The sequence below is a fragment of the Onychomys torridus genome, chromosome 19 (assembly GCF_903995425.1).
Source record: "Onychomys torridus chromosome 19, mOncTor1.1, whole genome shotgun sequence".
Taxonomy (NCBI): Eukaryota; Metazoa; Chordata; class Mammalia; order Rodentia; family Cricetidae; genus Onychomys; species Onychomys torridus.
In genome coordinates, this window is record NC_050461.1 from 48,311,980 (window position 1) to 48,339,972 (window position 27,993).

Below are 27,993 nucleotides of genomic sequence, written 5' to 3' on the forward strand. Positions count from 1 at the left end.
CTCAGGTTCTTGACATTCTTGAAAAGCACCATACTACTAAATTCAATTGCCCATCACATTAACACTACTATAGTGATATTTTATTTGTATTGGAATGTGATTTTATTTATATGTTAATAAAGTTGCCTTGAGGTCAGAGCAAGCCAGAGCAGAAACTGGGTGGTAGTGGTGCACACCTTTATTTAATCCCAGCACTTGGGAGGCAGAGCTAGGTAGATCTCTGTGTGTTCAAGGACACAGCCAGCATGGCAGACACATGCCTTTAATCTCAATAGCAACCATAGAAGACCTGGAGGTCTGTACAAACAGGCAGTGACGAGGAGGTCATGTGGCTGGGTTTACAACCAATGAGAAAACAGAACAGAAAATCTATAAAAAAGATAGGACACAGAGAGGTAGCTCTCTTGCGGAGAGGAAGAACAGCAGAAGCAGGGAAGGGTAAGGTTTTCTGCTCTTGCTCTGACCTCGTGGTTTTTAACTCTGCAATTGGTTCTGTGTTTCTTATTTAACAAGCCGGTTACATCTATATACTACCATACAAATGAACACATGATGTGTAATTATATACATAGACTTACATATTGAATGTGTAATATACATACTTTTCTTCAAATAATTAGTATATCCACAACCAAAAACAAAATAGAATTCAGATTCTGAATATAATAAAACCAAAATTTCTATTAGTAAATCCCACCCACCTATAAGAATTAATTCAAGGATGAAACAATAATAAAAGAAAAACATTTTAAAAACTTAAATAAAGTTCCCTATCATATGGAAAAACTCCGAATTCTAACCACCAGACCACCAAAGGTATTAATGTTATTCTAAATAATTTTTATACTCAATATTTATATTAAACAATAATTACTATTTTAGATCTATTATAGTATCTGTATATTTTATATTTTATAAGACCATAATGTAACCAACCAAGACAAATAGAAACAATTTTTCTCTGATAGGAAAGTCCTCCTCCACATCCCTGAAATGTGCTTTATTTACGATAGAGAAAGCTCTTGGCTGCAAAGCTGTGAACATTTTAGCTAGCACATAGTGGCCTTGCTGAATCATTATCTCAATCATGTTCCTGTCTGGGTCTCTCTGCTGGAGCCATGATGCTTGCGTGATACATACAGTCCAAACACAACTAAAATACCGAGCTGAACAATCCCCAGTAGAGAAATAAGAAAGTGAACCTACAAAAAACTCTTCCGTGTCCATGGCCTACAGTCTCCCAATGCTGCTTGTGTCTACTTAACATCGGCATGAAACATTCCGCATTAAAGAGCCTAGTGCCTATCCCATGAGCCCCACGTAACTCTAAAGCTATGCCCAATAGAAGACACTCAAGAAGATGCCTGCCTGGTGACATCGCAGTCACATTCTGGGAGCTCTGCGTCCACACTGCCGTCCTCTGCCATCCTCAGGGCACGCAAGTCCTCTGCCACCACCATGAAGCTTCCACTTGCAAAAGCCAGGTTCTGCAGAGCAGAAGGCTGAGTCCTTTTCCGGGTAAAAAGAGAGAGCTTCTCCCCTGGTCTATGCTAGAAGTATGAAAATGCTCTTGGTAGACAAATGGTGCTGGTTGCCTGTCTGTTAACATGACACTGGGCAGTCACAAGTGGTCATGTTTCTAAATAAAACCCACATTCACAAGCATGTGCCAGGCTTGATCTCCTGGAATGTAGGCCACGAGGGTAAGAAGGGAGAAGCAGCTCAGTGTAATCTGCCAGGAGGAGCAGGTCACAGGTCTAAAGGAAGGCTGGCAGAAACAGTGACGGCTACAGACACTCCGCTGTCCCATGAGGATGGTCACCTTTTCCTGGGGATTCCTAGCTACAGCAGCAAAGCTACCGGAAAAGAGGAACTATAGCAGAACCTTCACAAGTGCTGCAGATTGCAGAAGCAAATGGGAGCAAATTCCCCCGGCTTTGGACCCGTGTCTGCCAGCTCAGTGGTCTAAGTGGCGGGTTTAAGGGGTAGCTGGGGAAGGGAGGCAGGAGACGGTGTGGTTTGATAGCCGCTTTCTAATAGACTATTTGATCATGGAAAATAATGAGGAAATACTCATCTCCACTTCATATATACAAAACCTTTGTCCATTTAAAAGACAATTGGCCGGGCGTTGGAGGTGCACGCCTTTAATCCAAGTGCTTGGGAGGTAGAGCCAGGTGGATCTCTGTGAGTTCGAGGCCAGCCTGGGCTACCAAGTGAGTTCCAAGAAAAAGGCACAAAGCTACACAGAGAAACCCTGTCTCGAAACAAAACAACAACAAAAAATTGATACAAGGTGATCAAAAATAACACCATTTTAAGATAATTTAAAAAATTCCTTTGATAGAATTTCAGAAAACTATATTTCATGAATTTGGGGAATTTTCAAAATTTTTGCACAAAGCATATAAGGAATATGAAGAATATACAAAGTATGGGCTGGTAAACATAGCTTAGTCGGTAGTGTGCTTTCCTAGCATGCATGAAACCTTGAGCTTGGTTGTCAGCACTGTGTGTGTAGGGCAAAGTGGCCCCTGACTGTAATCTCAGCACTGCAAGGAAGGTGAGACAGGAGGATCAGAAATTCACAATCATTCTTGACTTCCTGTAGAGGTCAAGGCCAGCCTGGGCTAAATGAGTCCTTGTCTCAGAAAATAAAGGTGCCTGGGGAGGGAGGGGGGATGACAGTGAGATGCCTTAGCAGGTAAAGGCAGCTCCCAAGCCTTTGACGATCTGAATTCCATTCCTGGAAGAAGAGAACTCCTCACCCTGGCAATTTGTCCTCTGAATTCCACACATGCATTGTAGCATTCCCCTGCCTCCACTCTGTGCAGAATATATAAATAAAAATAACATTTTTTGAAAACTCCAAAAGTACGTGCCAGGTTCTGTTCTGCTTCATGAATCAACATTTTTGCTGGAAAGGGGGTGGGGTGGGAGGAGTCATGAATGAGATTGAACAGCAGGACTGAACAATGCTGCTGGCAACTTACAGCTGCAGACAGGTGTGGAGGAAGTTCACCAAGCCCGAACACAGTAAACAAGGAAAGAGAAAGCAAATGTGATAGCCAAGTGTCTTCTGGGAGAAGCTGAAAGGCAGACTAAATCCAGCGTGGCCTTAGACGCCAGAGCAAGTTGACGACCAGCCTATGATCTGCTCTAATTCTAAAGGTGGTGCCTAGAAATGGTCACTGTATCTATTCCAAAGTTTCCCACAGGAATGCATCTGCATCATGAGATTCTAAAAAATGATCATAGATAAGCTTCTTAGAGACGACAGTGCAAAGTACCCATTTCTTATCAACACACAGCTGACTCAAGTTTGTTTATACATCTTTGGGGATGGTAAAAAAAAAATCTAGAAAATTCTCACTTTAAAAAAAATCACACAGACATTCTGTAAATGAAGATGGCTTTGATGAGAAAGTTTCATCTTCCAAGTATTGTTAGCTAACAGCTGAGCAGAAACTAAGCCAGCTGCCCACAACTGTACTGTGTTAAAGCCCATTGGAAGTATTTTTGGCATAGTGCATCTTCCCTTTCCATATTATTGTGGCCCTGAGATTCATGAAGGAAATTTAACCAGTTTAATGGAATTATATGAACAAGCACATCGGTCCATGAGTCAGAATCTGACACACACAGAAATCCCCAGGGTGTTGCCCCAATGGGAGGTCTTTCTAAGAAGGAAATTTATAGCACACGAGGTTTCAATATCTGCTTTGGAAATAAGATTTTATTATGATCTTCATGGCTGAGATGTGAGACTAAACATCACATTGGGATTCAGAACTGTTGTGCATTTCAGCTGTAGGGTGATCTTAGTTGAGAAATCTATTATTTCCTTCCCTATATGTCCCTGAGCAGGGAGCTTACTGTTTTTGTTCAATTTCTTTCCATGTCTGCACTGCCAACATATACTCTAAGGAGGAGGCCCACTCTCGTGGCATTCAGTCTTTGTGACACGCAAATTACTTTACAGACAAAGGGCCTTGCACATGTTACTCAAGCCTTCTCCCACTGAGCCACACCCCAGCACCAGCTACTATTCTCAGGCTTTTGATACTCGATGAGTCAATGGACAATCCTGTCCCTAAGCATCGACATCCCAACATGAAGGAAGGTATGCCCAAAATGAAGCCTCTCCATCGCCAGTTCCTCTTTTAATATAAAATAACCTCTGTGCATCTTTAAGCCGCACTAGCATTTGAACGGATGGCAAAGGCCCTCAGATGTTTTTCCTTTGATCCCTTTTATTCATACTGGCTCTCTACAAAATAAACAGAATAGAATCTGCCTCTCCAAACATGAGACCCATCATTATGGGCGTTATTACGGCTAAGCAGAAAGTTACAAGAATGAAGTAGTTTATTTTTATGAACATAAGCCTCACTCCCACACCCCACTAACTAAACACATAATAGAGATGCAGTAGCTCTTTGTGTTTCCTACTACAGGGAAGAACACCTACAACTATTGATGGAGTGGCTTTTCCTTCTTCTCCACAGGTGGTGGGATACCCAAGAAGCACCCAAATGAAGAACCTTCTCTTGTTCAGATACCACTCTCTCCCTCTCCTTAAACTCATTTGAAGTTAATGATAGTGCCATTTATAGGAACAGCAAGAACATGGCATCACCCCAGGCAATATAGTAATTCAGAAAGAAGGAGTTAGGTATTACAGTCCCTTTAGCTCGGTGGTTCTCAACCTGTGGGGAGTGACCCCTTTGGCAAGCCTCCCTCTCCAAAAACATTTACATTTAACAGTAAATATTTACAGCCTGACAGTAGCAAAATTACACTTTCAAAGTAGCAACAAGAAATAATGTTATGGTTAGGGGGTCATCACAACATGAGGGACTGCATTCAAGGGTCCTTGTAGCATTAGGGAGGTTGAGAACCACAGCTTTGGTTGAGATGAATGAAGACGAGAACAGGCATTAGTATCCATCCCTCCACCCCCACCCGAGTCCTAGTACACCTGGTGCCTTTTACCTGGCTGCGATGAGGTCCAGGAGATGCTGCCACCTGTCGTTCACTTTGCCGAGCTTGTACTGAATCTCGGAGGCTTTGCTCTCATGGCTGGCTTTAGCGAGCCGTTCTCCCATTTGCTGGAGTTGGATTTTGTTCTCTTGGGCAACAGCAATTTCCTCTTGATAATCCTGCACAATAAAAGCAATCACAGAGGTCAGAAGGCATATTCTTAATGCCTTTATCTGGCTTCTCTGGAGACATGCTAATTACAGTTTCTACTATTTGGACAGTTTGGGCCCGAGGAACACCGTGTGTGTGAACATCAGTCTATGTGTGCAAGAATTAATAGTGCCTATGGCTCCTGATAAGGTGGCATCCAGACTCAATTATGACATGGAATTTCTGAAAGGAACTGTAAGGCACTTTCTGTTTACTTAAAAGGGCACTAGGTTGGTAGGATGGCATATGACTGGATTCCCAGCACTTGAGAAGTAGAGGCAGGAGAATCAGAGGTTCAAGATCTTCTTTGGGTACAGAGTGAGTTTGAGACCAGCCTGGGTTGCATGAGACCCTTTCTCAAAAAACAAAAAACAAACAAAACAAACCCAAATCAACCAAACAAACAGACAAAAATTGCTAAATAAATATATAGATGTATAAATGCAAGTTGTGGCTTACATGGGGAGAGGACAGCCTTACGGGAAGGAGAATAGTCAAAGTAGAGAGAGAAGGCTGGGGGGTGGGAAGGCTTAAGCAGGCAAGAGTGGCAGGATAGGGGAGGTGAGAGATTAAGGGAAAGGTTCAGCCAAAATGAAGAGGTTATGAAAAAGTCTTATGGAAACCCACTGCCTTATAACCAAAATAAAAATACAATTAAAAAATTAAGTATTTCATGTGTGGAGCTACTGACAATTGTTAGCTGCTAGGAAAGGAGGAGATGGTTTTCGATAAGAGTGTAGTCCTTGGTAAGTTGACCGTGCTCCAAAGGAAACCATACACCCAAGAATATTTGGGCAGCACACGTTTGCCTTGATGGGTTAAAAAAAAAAAGAAGACACAAAGTTGGGTGAGTTGGGTGAGTGGGGAATGAGAAGTAGACCTGGGAAGAGTTGGTGGATGGGGTGAATATGACAAAAGCATGTTGTACCAAGTCCTCAAGAAACTAACAAAAGTTTCAAAATGGCATTTGAATGTAGATACCCTGAATAGCTAGAGAAAGCTATTTCTGGAAGTTGTAGGTTACCAAATAAAAATCCCAATCCTAGGAGTGGGAAGCCTAGTTATTAGTAAAAGATGTCCTTAAAACAAGCTCTGGCCATCCCTCCTGGCTACCGCCACCAAGGACTAGATGAGAGGACAGAGCTGCGGCTGAAGACACCACACACCTTGGCTGCTAAAACTGAGCTGAAAGCTTCTTCCCTACCAGCTAGTTCTCAAGGTCTTAGAAGGTGCTATGCAGGTTGATGGGAAAGAGAAGGCATCACCCACTGTTAACTCTATGGACTGTGCACAGGTGTGTATGTGCATTTGAAAATGATGGGAGAGAGAAAGGAGGGGAGAAAATAATCGAGCATTATACACATGTATGAAACTGTGAAAGGAGAAAATCAATAACAAGAATTGGTGGTTCGGCGGAGTGGCTCAAAGGTGGATTGCTTACGTAGCACTAGTGGGGACATGAGTTTAAGCTCTAGAACTCCAAGAAGAAAACAAACCAAACACAATAGAATACACACAGATGCAGAAGACGCAACTTGGAAGACTTAACATTGCGGAATCATATCTTACTGCCATAGTCAGTAAAAAGATGATTTGTGGTATACATAGAATCAATCAGCATAAGAACAGCTGAAGACAGGCTTAAAAGACACATGCACACATAGGCATGTCTGTGACAACATTACACATGTGTATACATGAAGGTGTATGTTTATGTACATCACGTCAGTTATGAAGACTTAATATGTCAGTCATGTTATTTGTGCAAAATATTTTGAGTTCCTTTATTATAGCAATATCTTTTGCAACACATTAGTTCTCAAGATTTAATAATTAATTTCAGCAAGTCAGTGAGTCTCATGTCTTCTTGGTTTATCCAGTCTCTATGCTAGTCCCTCTTCAAAAATCAGTTAAAGATAACAGGTTCAGCCAGGCGGTGATGGTGCACGCCGTTAATCCCAGCACTCAGGAGGCAGAGTCAGGCGGCTCTCTGAGTTCCAGGCCAGCCTGGTCTACAGAGCGAGATCCAGGACAGCCAGGGCTACCCAGAGAAACCCTGTCTGGGAGGAGAAAAAAGGCCCTATATGATCTATTTGCAGAGGACACCAGAGACTAAACCAGAAGACAGGTTTGGTTTCTAGGATCAACTTTGTCATGACAGGTCAAAACACCTGTTACACAGCAGATAGTTTCTCAGCAAAATAATGAGGAGGAAAGATGCTCCTCAGATAAAGCATAAACATGAGGCCCAGAATTTGGATCCCCAGAACCCACTGAGCAGGAGGGCTGCCTTGCCTGTAATCCCTGAGCACCGAGGGAAAAACAGGATCCCTGGAGCCAAGTGGATAGCGAGATTAGCCAAACCTGTGAGCTATGGGCTCAGTTGAGATACCCTGCCTCAGTTTATAAGATGGAGAGCAATTGAGAAAGATGCCTAGCTTTGACCTCTGGTCTCCATAAGCACATGCATACATGTGTGTGTCACACACATGCAAAAATGCATACACAGACATGCATATGCAAAAAAAACCACCAAAATTAAATTTTAAAAAGTGAAGATGGGTTTTATATGTATATTTTAACTCTTCCTCTAAAGTTAGGATCCTCTCTAAGCATTTATCTGAGGAAAGGGGACCCGAAAGAAAGAGGATGGCAGGTGAAGCTATATTCGGGCTCAGAGCTGAGTGCCCTGGCACGCTTAGGACTCCTCACCCCTGTCCACCCACCTTTTCATGTTACTTCAACACAAAGGGATCCAGAAACCAAAACACGGAGTGCATTTAGGTATAGTTTTAACATTCCATCCCAAAATTAGGATGGTTTTATTGAGAAACGTTGATGTCAAAAGAACCGCTGTGAACTTTAAAATGCACTCAGAGTAAAACTGTCCCCAAGGGTTGTCATTTTCATTAAACTGCTTATGTCAATGCCAATAGACAATGATTGATCATTGGCTTTGAGCAGATTGTCATGTGGCTTTTCCTACATGGTCAAACATACACAGCTCTTCCTAGTAATGCTTCACATTTACAAGAGAGACAATCAAGGCTTTCAAGTTCCCCAACTTACTTTATCTACTTCAGGGCATTTACCCACCAACCCCACAGCTCCCCAGAGTGTTCTTGAGTGCGAGCAGCAGGAACTATTAGATAGAAGGATTTAGATTGTGGAGATAAACAGAAAATACAAGAACCTATTCCAACAGGCCCTGACTGTCTCTGCCCCAGGGTATTTATAGAAATGCCAAGGGGTGGAGCAAAAGGCCTCCTCCCCCAGCACAGCCAAGTGCAGACCATCTCAGACACCTGCACTCAGGCCTGTGGTCCTAATCATCCTCTCTATGCGGACCTGCTGGGTAAAGCCATAAGGAACCTGAAAACGGGCTCCCACAACTACAAACTAGTAGAACTGATATTTTAAGGAGCATTTCTTTTCTTTTCCTTCTTTATTTTTGCACACTGGGAGTCAACCCCAGGCTGCCTGCATGCTAAGGAAACGCTTCACCATAAACTGTTCCCCATGCCGGTCTCCACTACTTCATTGGCTTTTGCTCTCCATCGTGAACCAGGGTCTTACTACGCTGCTTGGGCTAGCCTTGCACTCACTCTGTAGCCTAGGCAGACCTTGAACATGAGATATCGTTGCCTAGGCTCACAAGTAGCTGGGATGGCAGGCCCAGACCACCAGGCCCACCTACTCGAAGAGTATTTCAAACAAACATTGTAGCAAATAATACAATAAAATCGCCCACATGAAAAAACTGAAGTTTCAGTCATTTGCACATTTTTGGCTATATTTCGTTCTAGAAAGTTTTTTCTTTTAAACTATTCCCAAAATGTACATTCTGAATTTCATCAAGAAAAGCAATGAGGATATAGACACACCAAATGAAGAATCACTCTTTATCAGAATTTATTATGGTATCTAGTAGAATAGTCCTGCCTAATATAACATTTTGACACCTAGAACCAGCAAAGTCCCACTGTTAGTAGATGCTACAATAAAGCCTGTATTGTCTTGGTCTAGAAATAAGGATTTTGACATCAAATAAACAAATTGCTTACTCAGAGATTTTTTTTCCATATTTATATAGAAAACTAATAAAGTCATCAATGCTATATGTTGGCTTTGGAGTTTACCTTTGCTCTGTATATGTGTGCATTGAGTAAGATAAATTTTCCCGGTAACCACGTGTATTGCTCTTCAGAAAGAATAAAGCTGTGATCTCTGTGTTCAGCAAACAGGAACTGCATGCTTATGAGAAGTTAGGCACTGCTACGGATGCTGTGTGGCGAGCAGAGAACACCACAGACACTGTCCAGGTTCCAGGCAGGTTTGCAGCCCGATGGGGCTTTTGCACCAGACAGGTGACACAAAGTAAACATGAAAATCACACCATACGTGTGCTAATGAGACACACAAATCGACATCCTGACATGAATATTTGCCCAAAAATGTAGAAACTTTACTGAAACCCACACAAACATTTAAAATTATGAGTCAATTCAGTGAGCCCTGTTTAGACATAAATAAAAATGTACTAGGTGCAAGTAAACAAAATAGTTTCATAAAGCATGGATAGCTTGTAACAATAGGAATCCAGAATTCCCAGGAATGTCTTCATTTCTACTGAGGGCCCATAGATCATATTTCCTAGGGGAAAATCAGCTTAATTTGCCCTTAGGATTTTTCCTTTTAATTCCTCTGTTGTGATGCCCATCTCTAAAAACTAACTCACAAGAAATAAAAACGAGCAAAGAGTGGTGTGTTTAAATGATTCCTCCAGGGCAGAAAGCAGGAAGTTGATTTCCTCACCAAGCAAACGCACCCTATAGATTTTGCATGTAAAGTGGGTCTTCCATAACGTATGTTATGAAGACTCGGCTTAGTACACAGGAACAGAAAGCACCGGGAAGAAGGGAAACCCCCGGCCGCCTCCCACCACTCACCCCACCTCAGCCTCTGCTCACCTTCTTGAGTTTTTCTATCATCTCTTCAATGAGGATGTCTCCGTTCTGGGAGACTTTGCCCTCCATCTGGGTCAGCCACTCACACAGCTCCTTGTTCTTCTCGCTGAAGACGGCCCATTCGTCCAGCCGTTCACCCACTTGCTGCCGCCTTATGGAGACCTGGGGAGATTACGATGGGATGGTTATGAGAAGGGTCACAACAAGTGAGCGCCTCCTACCCTGAGGAGGGAATGGCGTCCGTGCTGAAATGGGCAGGACCTGGACATCCCAGGAGGCCACTGTCTCCTGAAATATAGAATTTGCCAAAATAAAGAGAAGGAAAGAGGCTAGAGAAAAGGCTGAGATCAATGGCTGCTCTTGCAGAGAATCCAAGTTTACCCCCCGACACCCCAGGTTCACCTCCTAACACTCATGTAATGGCTCACAACGCTCTGAAACTCTGGCTCCAGATGATGTCCTCTTAGCCGTCAAGAACATTTGCTGCTCTTACAGAGGACCCAAGTTCGGCTCCCAGCACCCATGTGATGGCTCACAACCCCCTGTAACTCCAGTTGAGGGGGAAGATCTGATGCATTCTTCTGGCCTCCACAGGAACCAGGCACACACCTGGCATATTTATATCCATGCAAAACATTCATATATGTAAAATACAAATAAATAAATGTTTTTCTTTTTTAAAATAGGGGGACAGAAGGACAGAATGGGATGGAGAGGAAACATCATTTGGGTCTCCTGTATCTGGAGTGGGTGCTGAGGAGAAAGCCACCAGAAGAAGAAAATGACTCCAGAAGCAGAACATGACTCCTGGTGTTCAGCTCTGCCCCTAGCAAGCCCCTTCATTTCTGCATTTTTAGCATTTTTCTCTCCTTTTTGTTTCTTTTCCTTCTGGTTTTTGTATATTTTTGGTTTTCAGTGTATAGACACAGGTTTTAGCTTTTAACCTTTGAAACATAAATAATCAACATTTCCCATTAACCTTGTACAGAACACAGAATGCTTGAAAAAGATGTGGAAGAGTGTGCAAGCTGAGTATCCTTTATCTGGAATTATTAGAACCAACAAGGCAGGTTCTTTTGTTTGTTTTTGTTTTAGCTTCATTGATATATACTTCACATAAAACAATTTCTTTACAATATACAACTGAATGTATTTTTTTGTATATTCAGAGGTGTACAATTATGACCAGGTTCAACTTTAGAATATTTTCATGCCCCATCCCAAATAACAGTGCCTGTCAGCAGCATGGTGGTTAGTTTTGATGGGTTATAGAATCATCTAGAGGGCTGGAGAGATGGCTCAAAGGTTAAGAGCACCGACTGCTCTTCCAGAGGTCCTGAGTTCAATTCCCAGCACCTACATGGTGGCTCACAACCATCTGTAATGAGATCTGGTGTCCTCTTCTGTGAACATAATAAATAAATAAATCTGGGAAAAAAAAAGAATCATCTAGAAGGCACATCCTGGGACCTGTCTGTGATTGGCTGAAGAAAGATCCACCCTTAAAGTAGGTGGTATTTTTCACTTCTCAGCCCAGACATAAAGAGGTCTCAGAAAAACAAGCATATACCTGTGTGCCTTTGACTCTGCTTCCTGAGCGAGTTTGGCTACCCCTGTTCTTGCTCCCTCCACTGACATCATACTCTAGGTGCTTCAACTCTTCAATGTGGACTGAAAACTCTCTAGGGAACCTCCAGGCCTTCAGCACTGAGTTGGGACTGCCCAGGCATGCAGCTTTAGCTTTTTTCTCTGCATGTAACATGCAGACAGAGGTATCAGATGACCCAACCCCAATGGTATAAGCAATATACTATATCACCTTTAGTAACACACATATGTGCGCGCGCGCACACACACACACACACACACACACACACACACACATTCACACTCTATTGACTTTGTCCCTCCAGAGAACCTTGCCTAATATAAGTAGTCATTCACTTTTCCCTGTATACATCTCCCAGCTCTAATCTACTCTCCATCTCTATGTGTTTGCCTATTTCCAACATTCCATGTAAGCTGGAATCACAGCTTGTGTTCTTTTCTGGTGGCCTTCTTTCACTTAGCATTATTTAAAGGTTAATCCATGTCAAAGGATATAACATGGTTCATTCTTTCTAACTGTTGGCAACAGTTCACTATATAGATGCAGTATATTTTACTTGTCCATTCATCTGACTGTGGACATTTTGGTTGATTCTAATCCTGATTTACTCTGAATGCTGCTGCCACATATGCTCATGCATGAGTGTCTACACAGATATAGGTATTCATTTCATTCTTTTTTTTTTTTTGAGACAGGGTTTCTCTGTGTACCTTTGCACCTTTCCTGGAACTCACTTGGTAGCCCAGGCTGGCCTCGAACTCACAGAGATCTGCCTGCCTCTGCCTCCCGAGTGCTGGGATTAAAGGCGTGTGCCACCACCGCCCGGCAGGTATTCATTTCTTTAGATATATCCTTAATATTGTTGCTGGATGATACAGTAACATAAATGGTTTTTTTGTTCAAAGTGGCCGCAGTGTTTTACATTCACAACACTGGTCATTCTTTGTCTTTTTGGCTAGAGCCACGTCAGAGGGAAGAAGTACTTTACTGCTATGATTTCATTCATCTTTCCCAATAGATAATGGTACTGATGGCCTTTCTTGGTCATGTGTATATCTTCTTTACAGAAAAGTTGAGCAGTTCATTTGCCCAGTTAAGAAACTGGGCAGTCTACTTTTGAGTTTTCAGAGTTCCTTAGCCACTGCTGACAACAATGGTTTGTTTCTCAGGGTCTAGAACGATCCGTTCTAGAATTCTAAAATTCTGTGCCTTCATAATGCTCATGATTTTGCAGTGCTGTTTAAGTTACCTAGGAGTGTTTCTAGCTGAGTGTCACCACCTATCAGCAAAATGAAGTACGATTAGTGTGGTAGCAGAAAGCTGGAGGATGGTCCACCGAGGCCCATGACATGTTAACCAGTCACTGATTCTGCTGAATGAAATGCAAACCCATCAATTTCAGTGGTTTGGATTTGGGAGTATTTAACTCAGTATTTTATTATGAAAAGTTTAAGTGGAAATGCTGTATGTTAAGCATCCAAGGTACATGCTCTACTAGCCACTGATATTTTTCTACCTTATAATATTCCTTTAACTATTAGCCTATTTGCTAACAGCATATTGTATTGCTGTTACTTTGAGACAAGACCTCAGTATGGATCTCAGGCTTAGTCTCACATCAAACTCACAATATGTTTATTTTTGTGTGTTTTAGTTTTTTGATGTAATATAATATAATGGTGCGGTCAGTCAGCACAGAAGAATCTGCTGTTGTAAAACACTAAGACTGTGACTTCTCCACCTGTCATTCACATGGCATCAGACTGGAAAGGGAGGAAGAGCTGTGGCTAAAACCTGGGTTCAGTTGATATAGAAATTTTCAGTATTGGTGACTCTTCCCTAAGGACAAGAAGCTTCCTCTTTAAGAGTTGAGAGATATTTGTTCCATTCTTGAGTTTCCTCCACATGTTGGCCATGATCCAAAAATGGATACCAGGGCTCCCCTTCACCAACACCTGCAGAAGGGTGATTATAGAAGGATATCACCTATTTCTCTGAGGAGCAGGTGTACCCTATCCCAGGGTGAGTTGGACAATTCAGGTACCAGCTTTTGGCCAGTGAAAGGTAGGATCAGAAAAGCTGGTGTCATTGATACAGGCTGTGACGCAGAGTAGGGTCACACCTCCAGAAGCAGCTAAGACTCAAGGCCAGTGTCCACAAGGCTGCTGAGAAGACCACAGCAGGTCACCCCTCTTCTACAAGCCTTCCTCTTTCCACTTGTAAACTGAAATTCCAGTTTCCCCAAACACAAGCATTTAGTGTTTGCAATAAAGACGCATCGTCAGCGTGCCAAGCGCTGTACTATGCTCCAGGATGTGGTGTGCAGACAGGAAGGCACAAGGAAGCAGACAGCTTTTAAAAGGCTGGTGTACAAAACGGGTTTGACCATTCCCCATCTTAGTCTGCTCTTTTCTCTCCTTAGCATGCCTGTGTTCAGCCTCTCCAGGGACCAGCCTGAATACACTTCCTTCATATTTCTCTCCCACCACGAAAGCATTGCTGTCATGTGTTTACTATGGAGCTACAACTGGAAAAAAAAACAAAAAACCCTAAATATGTGGGCTGCAACATTGGGTGTAAGCCAGGGACCAAATCTTTTTGCAAAGATGTAAATTTGTAAGAAGAGTAGCATTTGATGCTGTTTATACACTGAATATTTAGGCTATATTTAATGAATCGTTTCTTTCCTTGGATACAGTCAGAACCCTGAATTTATCAGCTCAGCACATATTTGCATTTTCTTAAGGGTAGAACCACAGTGTATTGCCTCCAGAGTGAGACAGCTGAACAGGAAATACCGTTTTTTCCTAACAGTAAATATTTTTATCATGACATTGTGGGTGTAAACACACACACACACACACACACACACACACACACACACACACACACACTGAGCGATTCGAGTGGTGTGGTGTTAGATGTTTACATCTAGCTAGAATCACACATGGTTCTACAAAGAAACAGAGGAAAAAAAGTGATATAATCCGCAACTGCCAGCTAGGACAGATCCCTTGGGGTGACTGAAAACCTCATCCCTTCTGTGTTTGCTCTGAACCACCACAGCATCTACTTACGGCTGTCTTCCTCATCCTCATCTATGGATCCAGTTAATCCTCACCTCTCCTCAGCTGCTGCTAAGTGAGCAGGGCAGGCTCTCCCCTCCTTTAGCCGACATAATGTCACCTATGTTCAGCTGAGTTTGTCGACCTTTACAAGGAGCCAGGCGCAGGGTTGTTTCCTGTTGTGGTTTCATATTTGACATGAGTTCACCGGAAACAACAGCCTCAAGAGCTAGTAGCTCCTCTGCATCCCTCCTCAAGAATTATTACATCTTGGCACCTGGCCAGAACCCAAGGCTACATTCTCACTGGTTTAAACAAATGTAGATCGGACTGGGACAGGTACAGGATAATTATGTCTCATTTTCATACTTTAAGACTTTGGCAGCGGAAGTTTCTAGAAGCACCGGATGCTTCTATCGGCTTCCTCTCTCTCATGGTCCAGTCCACTCACCACAGGTGCACAGGATTAATGTCTTTACAGTGTATCACATGGCCAAACGCCACATCCAAGCTGTATTGTCAAGCAGATTTATCTAAGTTTAGAGGGCAATTTTAGAACATATGAATGTCTGGCTTAAGAATTAGCAATAATGATATTTCCATCTCACTGTTCCACAATTTTCCCTGAATCAGAAATTATCATATGATCATAGTTTTCTTCATCTCCCAGATATTAAAATTCTGTCACTCTTTTATCCTCAGAGAAACGAAACTATCAGGACATGCATGTAATTCATGGCCTTCATTATTAGCCATATGCAGAGAACACTTAGCTGCTGTGGGCACTGGCTGTACAGAGAAAAGGCCTGTGCATCTAAGGGCCTCAGAGTCTTGGGATCAGACTACAGACATTCATAAAAAACGTGTGTTCCACGGCGGCATGGAACAAGGAGGAAACGGGAATTCACAGGACAATAAAAATAGTCAGAGTGGAACATTTCCAAACAGGACTTCACAGGGTTGTGAGATAGGAGAGAAAATAGGGGAGCGAGCCAGAAGAAAAGTCGTAGTCAGTCTGGGCAAGAGAAAAGTCATGATCAAGGCCTTTAAGAAGGGATGTTGTGAAGGTGTAGCAGGGAACAAGGAGGTGAATTCTGAAGAGAAAGTAGTTGTAGCCTTCTCTCAAAATTAAGAAAATGATAAATAGGGGGCTGGAGAGGCAACTCAGCAGTTAAGAGTGCTTACGACTCTGGCAGAGGACCTGAGCTCTGCTCCCAACACCCACATGACAGCTCACAATCCCCTGTACTAACTCCAGCTCCTGGGATCAGACATACTCTTCTGGGCTCTGTGTGATCCTGCATGTTCATGGTATATGTGCATACACTCAGACACACATACTACATACATATAAAATAACTACATAAGTAAGTACATCTAATAAAAGACCTGCGGATACAGGGGCAATATTTCTAAAAGGGAGGGAGGGAGGGAGAGAGAGAGAGAGAGAGAGAGAGAGATAGATAGATAGATAGATAGATAGAGAGAGAGAGAGAGAGAGAGAGAGATCAGCAGACTCACAGAGGCAAATGCACAATGCTGTCCTGATTTCTAATTATCAGTACCCATCAAATATCTTCCATTTATATGGTGTATCATGACAAGACCTGTATATTATAACATGGTAACTGTAGTAATGTGCGCATGCTGAAGCGTTCAGAAAATAATTCGTGTGATGATTAATCTTGTCACTCTCTCTATGAACAACTCTGTGGAGGCTCCTCACCAAATACACCGAGAACATGGCACTCTGTGAAAGGTGACCACTTTCATGTTGAACTCAGAACGCTAACATGTTAGTGAGAGACATCTCTTGTAGCCCTCATTTTGCAAGGGTACATTCACAGGGAACTGTTGAAACATCTTCGAGGCATGTGAGTGAATCTTCCTTTGATGCATTATGCGAGCAAAGTCTGGGTTTAGATTAAGTATGGGGGCGGGGGTTTCAAGGAACACATTTGTTCTTAATATCAAACAAACCATAAGAAAGAGCCTCTCAAACTCTGTTAGATGGTTCTAGAAGCATGAGGATAAGAATCCATAATGTCAGGTCAACTGGGGAGGATGGAGAGAGAAAAAGAGATATCAGGCAGAGTAGTTGGCACAGGAGCAAAGAAACGTAAGTTTGGGTGCGCGCAAACCTTCACCTTCTAAGACCCACATCTCTCCAGCCCCCAGTATGCTTTAACCTTGTTAATGATGAATGTGTTCCCTGTACAGCAATCTCTCCTCCACCCCCACCTCAGCACTTAAGATTTATCCATTTCAAGAAACGTTTTCTCTGCATTCACCAATGCCCGCCACCCTGAGCTAGCCAGTATCTTTATGCATTGCTTCCATCTGTTCATGATAGACTTTTCTTCATGACTGTATAGGACTTTCTCAGCTGACTTTAGTTCCAGTGCGATTAGAAACTTGATGGAAAGAATTTCTGTTTACAGCCTGTGTTCACACTAATTGCAATGACCAATCCACTGAATAAATGTGTATGAGAGCCTGCAGCCTGGCAGGAATGATTCTCAAGGTTTGTTATGGCCAGCAGTGTGGCAGGGATTCTATTCAGCGAGCGTTATAGCCGGCAGTGTGTCAACATGGAACTTAAGGTGTCTTATGGCTGGCAGTGAGGCAGATGTGGTACTCTGGGCACAGCGTTAAAGAACAAAGCATGGAGACTTCTGCCAAGTGCAGCCATGGGCTCTTGAGTGGCCAGCAGGCTTCACTGCGAACCTTTACCCAATGTTCCTTTTTGCCCAAGATCCTCTCCTGCTGCCTTTGAATCGATCTTTCCCTTTCAGACCTTAAGTTAGAATCTTCTTTAGCAACTTGCACACATAGGAAGGCATTTAGTAAATAAGGTAAGCCTAACAATGCCATACACCCATGCATTCATAAGAAAAAACAATGACTGTTCCAACAAATTAAACTACCTCTAGAATCTTGTTAGTATTAAAACTAAAACAATGTGATTCTTCCGCATTTAAAATCCAAAACATACGACCAGTACTGACCCAGCTGAAAACTCCTACCTAGAAAGCACAACAGTTTGGGCCAAGAAAGGAAAGAGAAAGAAATACTTCAGTATAGATGAATCCAAAGTATAATATGATGATATAGTTGTCCTTCTGAAATATTCTGGCAATGACCACAGGTTTCTCTGTCTACACAGTGAGTCACAGGGTGAGTCCAGACATGGATCAAGCCTGTCTGGTGTCATGGATTGCCTCCCACCTTCCCATCCTGAGAAGCTACTTCCTCCTTCCGACCACATCTTACTTGGTGACACAGCTCCTCCCACTGCCTTTGCAGAAGCTCCACGCGTTCGTTCAGGATGGAGATGTCTTCGGCACTGATGTACACGGCCAGGGCATCCCTCAGTAGCATGAGTTCTGCCAGGTCATCTGTCCACCTCCCAACAGTGTTTTCCAGTTCCTGTGTGGGAACAAACATCCATTAACCCCCACGACAGCTTTAACCCTTTGGAGGGGCTCTGGCGATCCTTTCTACAAACTCTTTCTGAACAGCAAACTCGAGCTCTGTTTGCTTTGCATCCGGCCTAACTGGAAAACCTGCCAAGGTTCCCTGCAGAGCCTTCTCCCCATCCATTCACCACCACACTAATCTTTCTAGGGTGGTGTTCATTTTCTCAAACTCTAAGATTTTTTTCAGTGTAGTAACCTTCTTTATTCTGAATTTATATCACCCTACCACCCTGAGACCGTGAACACATCTAAACTGATTTCAGAACCCCTTAACCATCCATTAGTTTGTCCGGTTCCTGATCACACAAATGCAATATTTAAAAAGGGAAATTTCCTAGGTTGAATGTCATTGGTAAATGCCCAGTTGACACATTCTGTGATAAATGCTGAACACGAAATATCAAGCTTTGTTACAGTTTCTCCTCCACTTAAAGTAATTCACTAGGTACACCTTCTGTAGGATCAGGGATTTGTTGAAGCGATTGATTATGGACTTGTCCTTTGGGGGTATTATGTGAAGAAAAAAAATCCCTGTAGCCATATTTAAATGAGCAGATGTGAGTTTCTGCCACGCTCTGACAGGTGACCAGTTTTGTGTCACTGTCGCTCTCTGCCAGCTGTTGTTTTTAGACTCCAGCTCATTTAGTGTATGAATGGAGAATTTCATACACTCTATTCTCTGTCTTTCCTGTCTCTTTACACCAGAGACAAGTTTCTAAAGGAAAAAGTAATTAACGGTACTGTCTGGGGCTAACTTTCCAGGCAATTTAAGCAAACAAGGATTTAGCCTGAAATGCTCAAGTAATTGCTTTGTTTTGCTGCTGAGGGTGATTTGGGGAACAGCATAATGGAGCTGTGTGGTAACACGTCCTCCTAATCTCCAAACTCAAAAGCAGGACACTTGTCCAAGTATTTTCCTGGCCGAAAGACCAGACTTTCCAGGTGAATAAATATACAGCATTCTGTCTATACCTTTATCCAGATTAAACTGTTATACCAGTGTAAGGACCATATTCTTTAATATCAATCCCACTGCTCCCCACATCTCAAGCATCAGTTTATGAATTTAAAAAGAAAGAGTTAACTGTGGTGATATTTGCTTACACTCCCAGTAATGACTCCAGAGGCTGAGGTACAGGGACTCTGTGAGTTTGAGGACAGCCTGGGTTCAAAAGTAAAATCCTCTCTAAAACCAAACCAAACCCAAAGAGAACACACACACACACACACACACACACACACACACACACACACACACACACACACACGTAACCCTACCATGCAAACCCAAGCCCACTGGTTCAGACTCTACCCAGTAGTTCAGGCAGTGTGGCTGAAATACAGTCTTGAAATTCAGACAAATCTGTCAATTACTAATGTGAAACATTAATGTTATTCTAGACTCTTCCATTTTCTCATCTAGCATAAGAGAAACAACAATGTCCCCATGAGCATGAGTCACGCCAAATGAGAGACCACCGGCATACTGAAGGAGTCTGGTATTAGATCATGCCCATCCCTGCTTATAAGATAATTTCTTTATTAGATTAACCTCATGGGTCTTTATTTATTTGTTTGTTTCATTTTTGAGACAGGGTTTCTCTGTGTAGCTTTGGCTGGTCCTGGAACTTGCTCTGTAGACCAGGCTGGCCTTGAACTCACAGAGATCTGCCTGCCTCTGCCTCTGAGTGCTGGGATTAAAGGTGAGTAGAGTACCACCACTACCCAGGTAACTACACATGTTTAAAATAAACTCATTTTAATGTTCATAGCCTTCATATCCTTTTCTTTTTGAGGCAAGGGCTCATTATGTATCCCAGTCTGGCCTTGAACTCAGAGTCCTCTTGTCTTAGCCTCTTGAATGCACCACATCAATAGGCCTTCACACGCACCTTAGTGTAACATAGCAGTATATTTCATTCATCATCTTTGGTATAATATGTATCGCTTTTTAATTTTCCTAATGCCACCTTTCTCAAATTTCAGTGAATATATTTTTATAACTTTTTAACTAGGATTATCATACAGCAGTAATGTAAAAATGGTTGTGGAGACACAGAAACAGTTAAGTTGGAAGGAAGCATTTATGAAGTTACTTTTAATATGATCAGCTTATTACTCAGCCAAAAAGTGCTGGCCAGGCACTTTGTTTGGTTACACAGGTGTGCAGAGAATAAATCTTATAGCCACTAAATCATGCTGGTCTGAGTGACCTCATAATCTAGGGAGTGGCCTATGTTACTCCTGATTGTGTCCAAGGACAATTAGAGGTAATGATCGTAATTGCGATTAGAGGCGGCGATCACAGTCTGTAAGTGGCTGACACTCTGAAGGATGTAAGGATTGGGTCGCTCCTTGCTTTGATAGAGATCAGCAATTTTTTCCCCCCTGATTTCTGTACAGAGGGGTCTGCCAGGTATGGTGTGCTCCTCTGCTCTGGTCTGTGGATTTTCCAAGATGCCAATCCTATCCTTCTTTTCTTAGACTAGACTGTTTTGTTAGAACGACTCTCCAGTGTGGATGTTTCAGAAAGATATTTATTGCTCTTGACTCAGCTTTTAAATATCTTTTATGTTGGGTCTTAAATTTTTCATTTGCTTCCTCTGGGTAATCCATAAACTGGTCCATAACTTAACCAACTACTGTAAATCAACAAAGGAGGTCTCATTGTATTGCTGACTCCCCTAATGGGCTCTCCAAGGACTTCATATGCTCATATAGACAGCCTCAGGCGTCTCCCTGAGATGTGATCTCACAGGCATTGTTCCAGCAGAAGTATGTGGCTAGGTGACAGGGACCGTCTCCGCCCAGTCTCATACCTTGCACCGCATCTGCTCAGTGTGAAGTTCGTCATGGTGGTCTGGCAGAGGCTGGGACAACTTCTTTTTGAAGGTTCGTAGCTTCTCCAGAGAATCAGCTATCCCTTTCTCACATTTTTCCCAGTCCTATAATTCGAGGAGAAAGAAATTGTATACATTTTTTGGTGAGAAATTACAAAAATATAAATGAAAATAAAGAAAATAAATACTCTTTTTAATGGCCAGGGATATAAATACACTGATGGATTGTGGGAAGGCATGTCCACACTCAACGCCATTTTGGACACCATGCCTTTGTCATCATAAGAACTGAGTTCAACTCTGTTTACTTTTAGCTGTTTGGCTCTAATAAATAAATAATAATACATTTTGCCTTAGTTTTCCCTGAGAAAATAGAAATAAAATCTATAACTGTTGAGGGATTAAAGTTTGCAATAGCTATCAAGGCACCAACCACAATGACCAAAGAATTATGGGTATCTAAATTGAAATCTATGCACAGAGTACAGAGGTCATCTCAGTTTTCTGTCTCTCTCCTAATTCACACACAACTGTTCCTAGTATCTATACTCTCCCAAATGTACCATGAAGGTGGGAGAAAAATAGATACAGAATCTCCCCAGAATGAAAATGAGCATAAGGTAAGAGAGAGACAGTATTAAAATGATCTAGCCTCAACTCTGATTCACTCCATTCATAACTATGAGCCACCCACACTTGAGTGCCTGCGGAAGTGCAGGCATGTAACCACCATGGGCATCGCAAACATGGTGTCCAACTGGTTTTTACCTTGCTCCTGCTTAAACGTGTTTGGGAAGATTAAGCACAAGTGCAGAAATAGCCACTCAGTGAAAACTGGAAGAAGCGAGCCAATACACCATTTAGGAAATATCTGTCTCAGGACACATGCTCTGATAATACCACAGGCTGCATGGTAGAGTGTGGCAGCCCAGAGCACACTGGCTCTCTGAGTGAAGACAAGGAAAAATATGCACAGTGTGTGTCTACTAGGAAATGTGACACGCCAAATTGGTAACAGGGGCTCCCTCTGGGGAATGGTAGCAAACTTGTGCTGGTGCTATGGGAAGTTTCAGTTTTCTGGCTACATACCTCAATGACTACCTTTCAATAGCACATGGATTTATTGTCTAACTTTTAAAATGCTTTTCTTTAAAGAAAGTGAGAGTAATGACCCTGAATGTTGGTTTTTATAGTGCCCTATTTGTACGTTATCTTGCCTCTGGTACCTCTTTTTAACCGAATGCCATGTCAAATTGCATTCAGTTAAATACATAGTCACATTCGTTCATTCCTAGTCACAATGCTCCCAGTGCCCTCCCCAGACCAGCTGCCCAATGGTCATTCCCCATACAATGAATCGCTGAATTCCAAGGACGATTGGTTTAACAGCTAGAATTACAGAGAGTCAAACATGTACCAAAGCCTGGTTCCTTCCCTTCCCATTCTCTCCCTTTGTCCCTGCCTTCTCTTGCCTCGGTTCCTCCTACTTTTCATCCTAACATCTTCCTGTTAGCAAGCCACAGGCAACAGTACTCCAGACATCTTCAGCGAAAAAATGCAAGTTTGAATTTAGTGCCTTTGCTTCCTGAGAATTTGAATCCAGGTTCTCATTTCTCTTTAAACTTCCCCGATGGAAATTCACAGAAGCATAATGACATCTCCTTTCCGTAATTTGCACCAACAAAGGCCCTGCATACCAAAACTATGGATTTTTTTTCTATGAGGCTCAACTTTGTTTTAACTCCCCTGTTTTACAATATTCAGTGTGCCATTTTGCTGGGCAATAGTCAGTACTGTAGAAATGATTTGTAAGCAAAAAAAAAAAAAAAAAAAAAAAAAAAAAAAAAAAAATCTCCTCTGCATAGACTTAATGTTTTCAATTAAATCAGCACACACCCTAGAGCTGTCAATGCACAGACAGTGGCTGTCTATGGAGCTACACTGAGATGGTCAGCTCCTTAGGACAAAATCAATATTAGATAAGTAGGCAATACCATGATGACTTTGGGCATACAGACTCAGAGCATTAGGCTAACAGCTAAAGACAGAATTTTTATAGCATTGGTGTAAAGATACATGAAAATAAGTGTGGGTAAAAATGAAATTTCTAATTCTAAAGACTTCCTTGGGCAAATGGAATGTAATGCATGATTCAAAATTAAAGAAATTCTGACAAGAGAAGACTAGAGATTCCCTTCTTCAAAGATGAATTGGATGGGGAAGCCAACCACTGTGCCCTTTTTCCACACGAATGATAAGGAATTGAGTTCATGTCCTGTTCTGCACACTATCCATCAGAGTGAATGTTTTTATACATGAACTGACAGGTGAGACAAGCGAATCCAGTGACTCAGACACCATGCATTCTCACGTCTTGGGATTATATCCAAAAACCACATCACAAATTAAAATAAATATAAGATGAACAGAGTCTCACCAGAATGAGTTACAACATTTTAAATCCTTGTCTGACACCAAGATGATGACAAATGACTCAGACATATTATGTTACCAGTGAACTGTTCTGTAAGCAAATAGTGGTGTTTAATATGTGTTCGGTGGCATTTTTGATTGATTGTTTCCTATTACAAAGGTCTATTGCATGAGATTCCCAAAGTGAACCCAAGGTGTGAATATTTGAAACCAAAAAAAAAAAAAAAATCGGCTCAAATACTGTGACCTATCTCCTTCCCTCCACAGAGGTAGCACACTGTCCTTAATAATCGAGAAGAATCGGTGATAGTCAACATATGTAAAACTCTAACATTTCCTGGGTACAATTTTTAAGTGTTAATGGCATCAATGATGTTATTAATGTGCCCACTACCTCATGATTTCCTGGAATTCTTTTGGTAAATCCTCACAATAGTCAAATGGATGAGGTAAAATTATACCTATTCTTAAGACAAGGAAAAAACTATGCAAAAAAACTTTTCAACATGGCCTTATCTGAATTGAGAGCACACTTTTTTTTTCATTTTTATGAGCACATATTAATTATACAAAATCATGAGTTCCCTCATGAATTATTCATGAATGTGTAACTACTGAACTAAAGACAAATTATAAACAGTATGAACATGAGGGGAAGAAGCTCATTACAGGCAGTATGGATAAATTTCAATGTCCTTGGGTTCACAGTGTCTACGGCCAAAGAAAAGTCTAAGATGCCTCTTGGAGATTTTTGGCCAATGGCAGTCTGTTTAGATAAACCAAGGAGAATCAAGAGACATGCTGGGTTAGCTTTTTCCTTGGCTATAAAATATGAGATATCGATCTATAAAGTCATTTTAGTCTACAATTTAGGGAATGGAATCTGCTTCTTGAGTTTCTGCCTGGCTTTCTAAAGCTGTCCCATGCTTCAAGGCATAGCATTGGCCATTAATCAGATTAATCACTTGGACAGCCTTATTAGAGTTTAAGTTACTTTGTTAGGGGACCTTCCTGAAAGACGAAGTGCTGAAAATTGGGAAACTTTTCCAGCTCATGCAAGATGGGACAGAGTCTTAAGTAAAATAGAGGAGATGCACTGGAAGGTGTTGCTCAACCATCTTACACGATGGGCATCTCACAGAAACAATGGGAGGAAACAGCGAAACTCCTAAAAGGGGCCTCGAACCTGAACTTACTTTCAACAAGAAAGCCAGCTTTTTCTTCTGCTCCTCCAGATGCATGCTGGCTGACTTCCATTTCTCTTGGATCTCCGTGAGTTCGGCCTGCAAGGCGGCCTCGGCGCCACTGTCGGCCGAGAGCAGGAGCTGTTTGCCAGCCTCGACTGTCAGGATGTAGCTGCCTTGCTGGCGCAGGAACACCTTCTCTTTGAACTGAAAGGGACCAGAGCTTTTTACTCATTATTCTTTTCTCCATCCATCCCCCATTTTACAAGCACGTTTAGCTAACCTTCTGTGTTAGAATGCATGCATCACGCTCCTGCATCCAACAAGAGCGTCTTAAATGAACCAAGTGTAAATGAGTGAGAAGTATAATCTCAGCACAATATCAACTCTGCTTATAAGACTAATGCCCAGGGATCGAAGAGTGACGGCTGTCCCGGCATGGGTGCACACAGTAGGGCTCTCAGTTGTCAGTGCTGAATGAGTCTTCAAAGACATGTGAATGTCATCAGACTAAGAAGAGATGAGTATGACAGGGAAAAGGAGAGAAGACAATGTCTTCCTAAAGGGAACTGAGGAGGGGAGATACATGGCCTGTCGAAGAGAAACATGATTTATTCAGGAAACACAACATACTTTTCCATGACTGGAGTCCAGTGTGCCTGCGTAAGAATGGTAGCAGTATAACTTGCAGGAGAACTTTTAAATTTTATGTGTGTGGGTATTTTGTTTGCATGTATCTCTGTGCACTATGTGCACACAGTGCCTGAGGAGACTGGAAGAAGGCATCAGATTCCCTGCACTGAAGTTATGGGTGGTGGCGGCTGTCGTGTGGGTGCTGGGAATCAAACCTAGGTCCTCCAGAGCAGCCAGTGTTCTTCACTGCTGACCCATCGCTCTATCCCATCATTGTTTTTCAGACCGTGCTTTGGTAGGTAGCTCATGCTGGTCTTAAACTTGCAATCACCTTGTCTCAGCTCCCGAAATGTTGGAATTACAGAACTATGCAACCACATCTAGCTAGGGATTTGGCTTTGACGCCATCACAGAACACTAAGCAGGGAGCCATGTGTTTGGATAGAAATTATAACAAAAGCATTCACTGGTTGGGGTAGAAAGTGGAATGAAGAATGGGTGCACTGTACATGGTGAGACAGGTTAGGCTACTGTCTACCAAGGCAGGAACTCCTGAGGCAGTGGCCACAGGGAGGTGGACCGAGCAGAGTTCTCCAGAGAACACCGCCGGACTACCCTATACCTTTGCCAGACCCTGCAACCTACCCCTTCATTTGTAAATTACCCCACAAAATAAACCTCCCTTTTAACTACATGGAGTGGCCTTAATAATTTCACCAATAGACATTCACGGTAGGCTGAGTATGGGGAGTAACAGACAAGGAAGAAGTCAACTGCAATAACTCATGGGATCCTGGACCAATAGATCAGAAAGTAGAACATTTCTTCTGATTAGGGACCTGAAATGTGGAGAATATTTGGTCCAGAGGTCATAGGCTCTATGCACACAGACATAAATCTAAGAGGTAGTTGGATATATGAATCAAAACCTCAACAGCTGAACTTGGCCCAAGATGCCAGTTTGTCCCTTCTCTATTGGTAGTGGGTAGTTGAGGCCATTTCTATAGATGACTTTGCTCAGAGAAATTGAGATCAGGGAGGAGCCAGATGAATCCTTTACAGGAGGAAGGGCCACAAACATATGTGGACAGGCTACCAGTGCTGGTAGGGACCAGGTTACATGATTGAATCTCCCTGACCAACACCAAATTATCTTTCCTTGCCATCCTCTTTCCATTCAAGCTGGGTGCAAGGAACTGCTGTGGGCCTTGGTATACAAAATAGAAGGATCTTTGGTGCGGCTTCCAATTGCTCTAATCCCCTGTTTTCCACAGGAACTTGGCAATGCAATTACTTTGCATGTTTCAGTTGATCCTTAAGAGTGTCTGTCATAGGGTTGGGGATTTAGCTCAGTGGTAGAGCGCTTGCCTAGCAAGCTCAAGTCCCTGGGTTTGGTCCTCAGCTCTGGGAAAACAACAACAACAAAACAAATAGTGTCTGTCCTGACTTTCAGGCCACTTCAGAGTTCATCTGAAGAACCAGGGCCGAGGTCAAATGCAGCGGACATGCAGAGGAGGCTTGTGGATATGGTCCTTGCATCTTACCTGCACTTCATCGAAGAGGGTCCTCACTTGTTGCAGTGGGACTGGGATGCTTCCAAGACCACTCAAGGGCAGGTAGGACACTTCAACCAGCCATTTACGGAGCTTCTCTGCCATCTCCCTATAGCGTTGCCACTGGCGAATCTGGCTGTCGATGATCCCCCGTCTCTGCTGGGCCCTGCGAATCACTCCCTGCCACTGATTACTAAGAAGTGTCAACTTCAGGCTGAACTCATCCCTGGTGAGGAAATAATTATATAGTAAAAAAAAAAAAACAACAAAAACCCTATTGTCTTGGATATTGTCACAGTATCAGCTAATAAATGTTTTCTGTAAATGGTCAGCCCTGAGACATGATCTATGACAGGAGATGTCAAATAAGCCATGGTCTGTTTGCGCTGTTGCAAGTTGCAAGTCATTTTTCAAGTTGGACTACCAATCTACAAATAGTATTTTCATATCTCAGCACAAACAGAAGGCAGATGTATGGTAATTATCATATATTCCCTCCATAGGTATGTGTGGGGATTGAGGTGTCTCAAGAACCTGTGACAGGTTCTTGTACCCTACAACAGGAAAGCTTGTGCTATTAGACCTACCCTACAAACTCCCTCCTCATCTAGAATTATAAGCCATTTTGGAAGAATCAAAACCAAAGCCACTTAAATTACACTATATTAAAAGTTTTGTGGTATTTTTTTAAAAAACGTAATTCAAAAGCAGCCTCAATATTCCCTCACAAGTGATGACTCCAATCTCAAGCAAATTAGTATTAGAAATTGTCCCAGGGGTGGGGAGTTAGCTCAGTGGTAGAGCGCTTGCCTAGCAAGCGCAAGGCCCTGGGTTCGGTCCTCAGCTCTGGAAAAAAAAAAAAATTGTCTCTTGAATATTTTAGGTAAATTTCACATTTTGTTTTTTTTTTAGAAGAAAATGAACTTAGTCAACACAATATGGATGAAGATCATTCACACACCTCGAGATAGTAAATTTCACTTGAACCTTCTCAAATTCGGGCTGAGGAATTGCAGATGTTTTAATGCATCCTCCCT

General features: G+C 42.3%; 1 protein-coding gene across 12 annotated transcripts in view; it reads right to left on the minus strand.

Moving 5' to 3' along the window:
- Positions 1 to 27,993, minus strand: part of Syne1 (spectrin repeat containing nuclear envelope protein 1) — a 482,748-nt gene that overhangs the window by 50,068 nt on the left and 404,687 nt on the right. For all 12 annotated transcript variants that reach the window (XM_036168948.1, XM_036168940.1, XM_036168942.1 and 9 more), the window contains 6 exons: positions 26,948 to 27,182; positions 24,783 to 24,977; positions 21,133 to 21,258; positions 18,108 to 18,263; positions 10,164 to 10,322; positions 4,996 to 5,162 (listed from right to left, as the gene is read on the minus strand). In XM_036168948.1, coding sequence (XP_036024841.1) covers positions 4,996 to 5,162; positions 10,164 to 10,322; positions 18,108 to 18,263; positions 21,133 to 21,258; positions 24,783 to 24,977; positions 26,948 to 27,182 — 1,038 coding nt within the window. The remainder of the gene's footprint in view (positions 1 to 4,995; positions 5,163 to 10,163; positions 10,323 to 18,107; positions 18,264 to 21,132; positions 21,259 to 24,782; positions 24,978 to 26,947; positions 27,183 to 27,993) is intronic.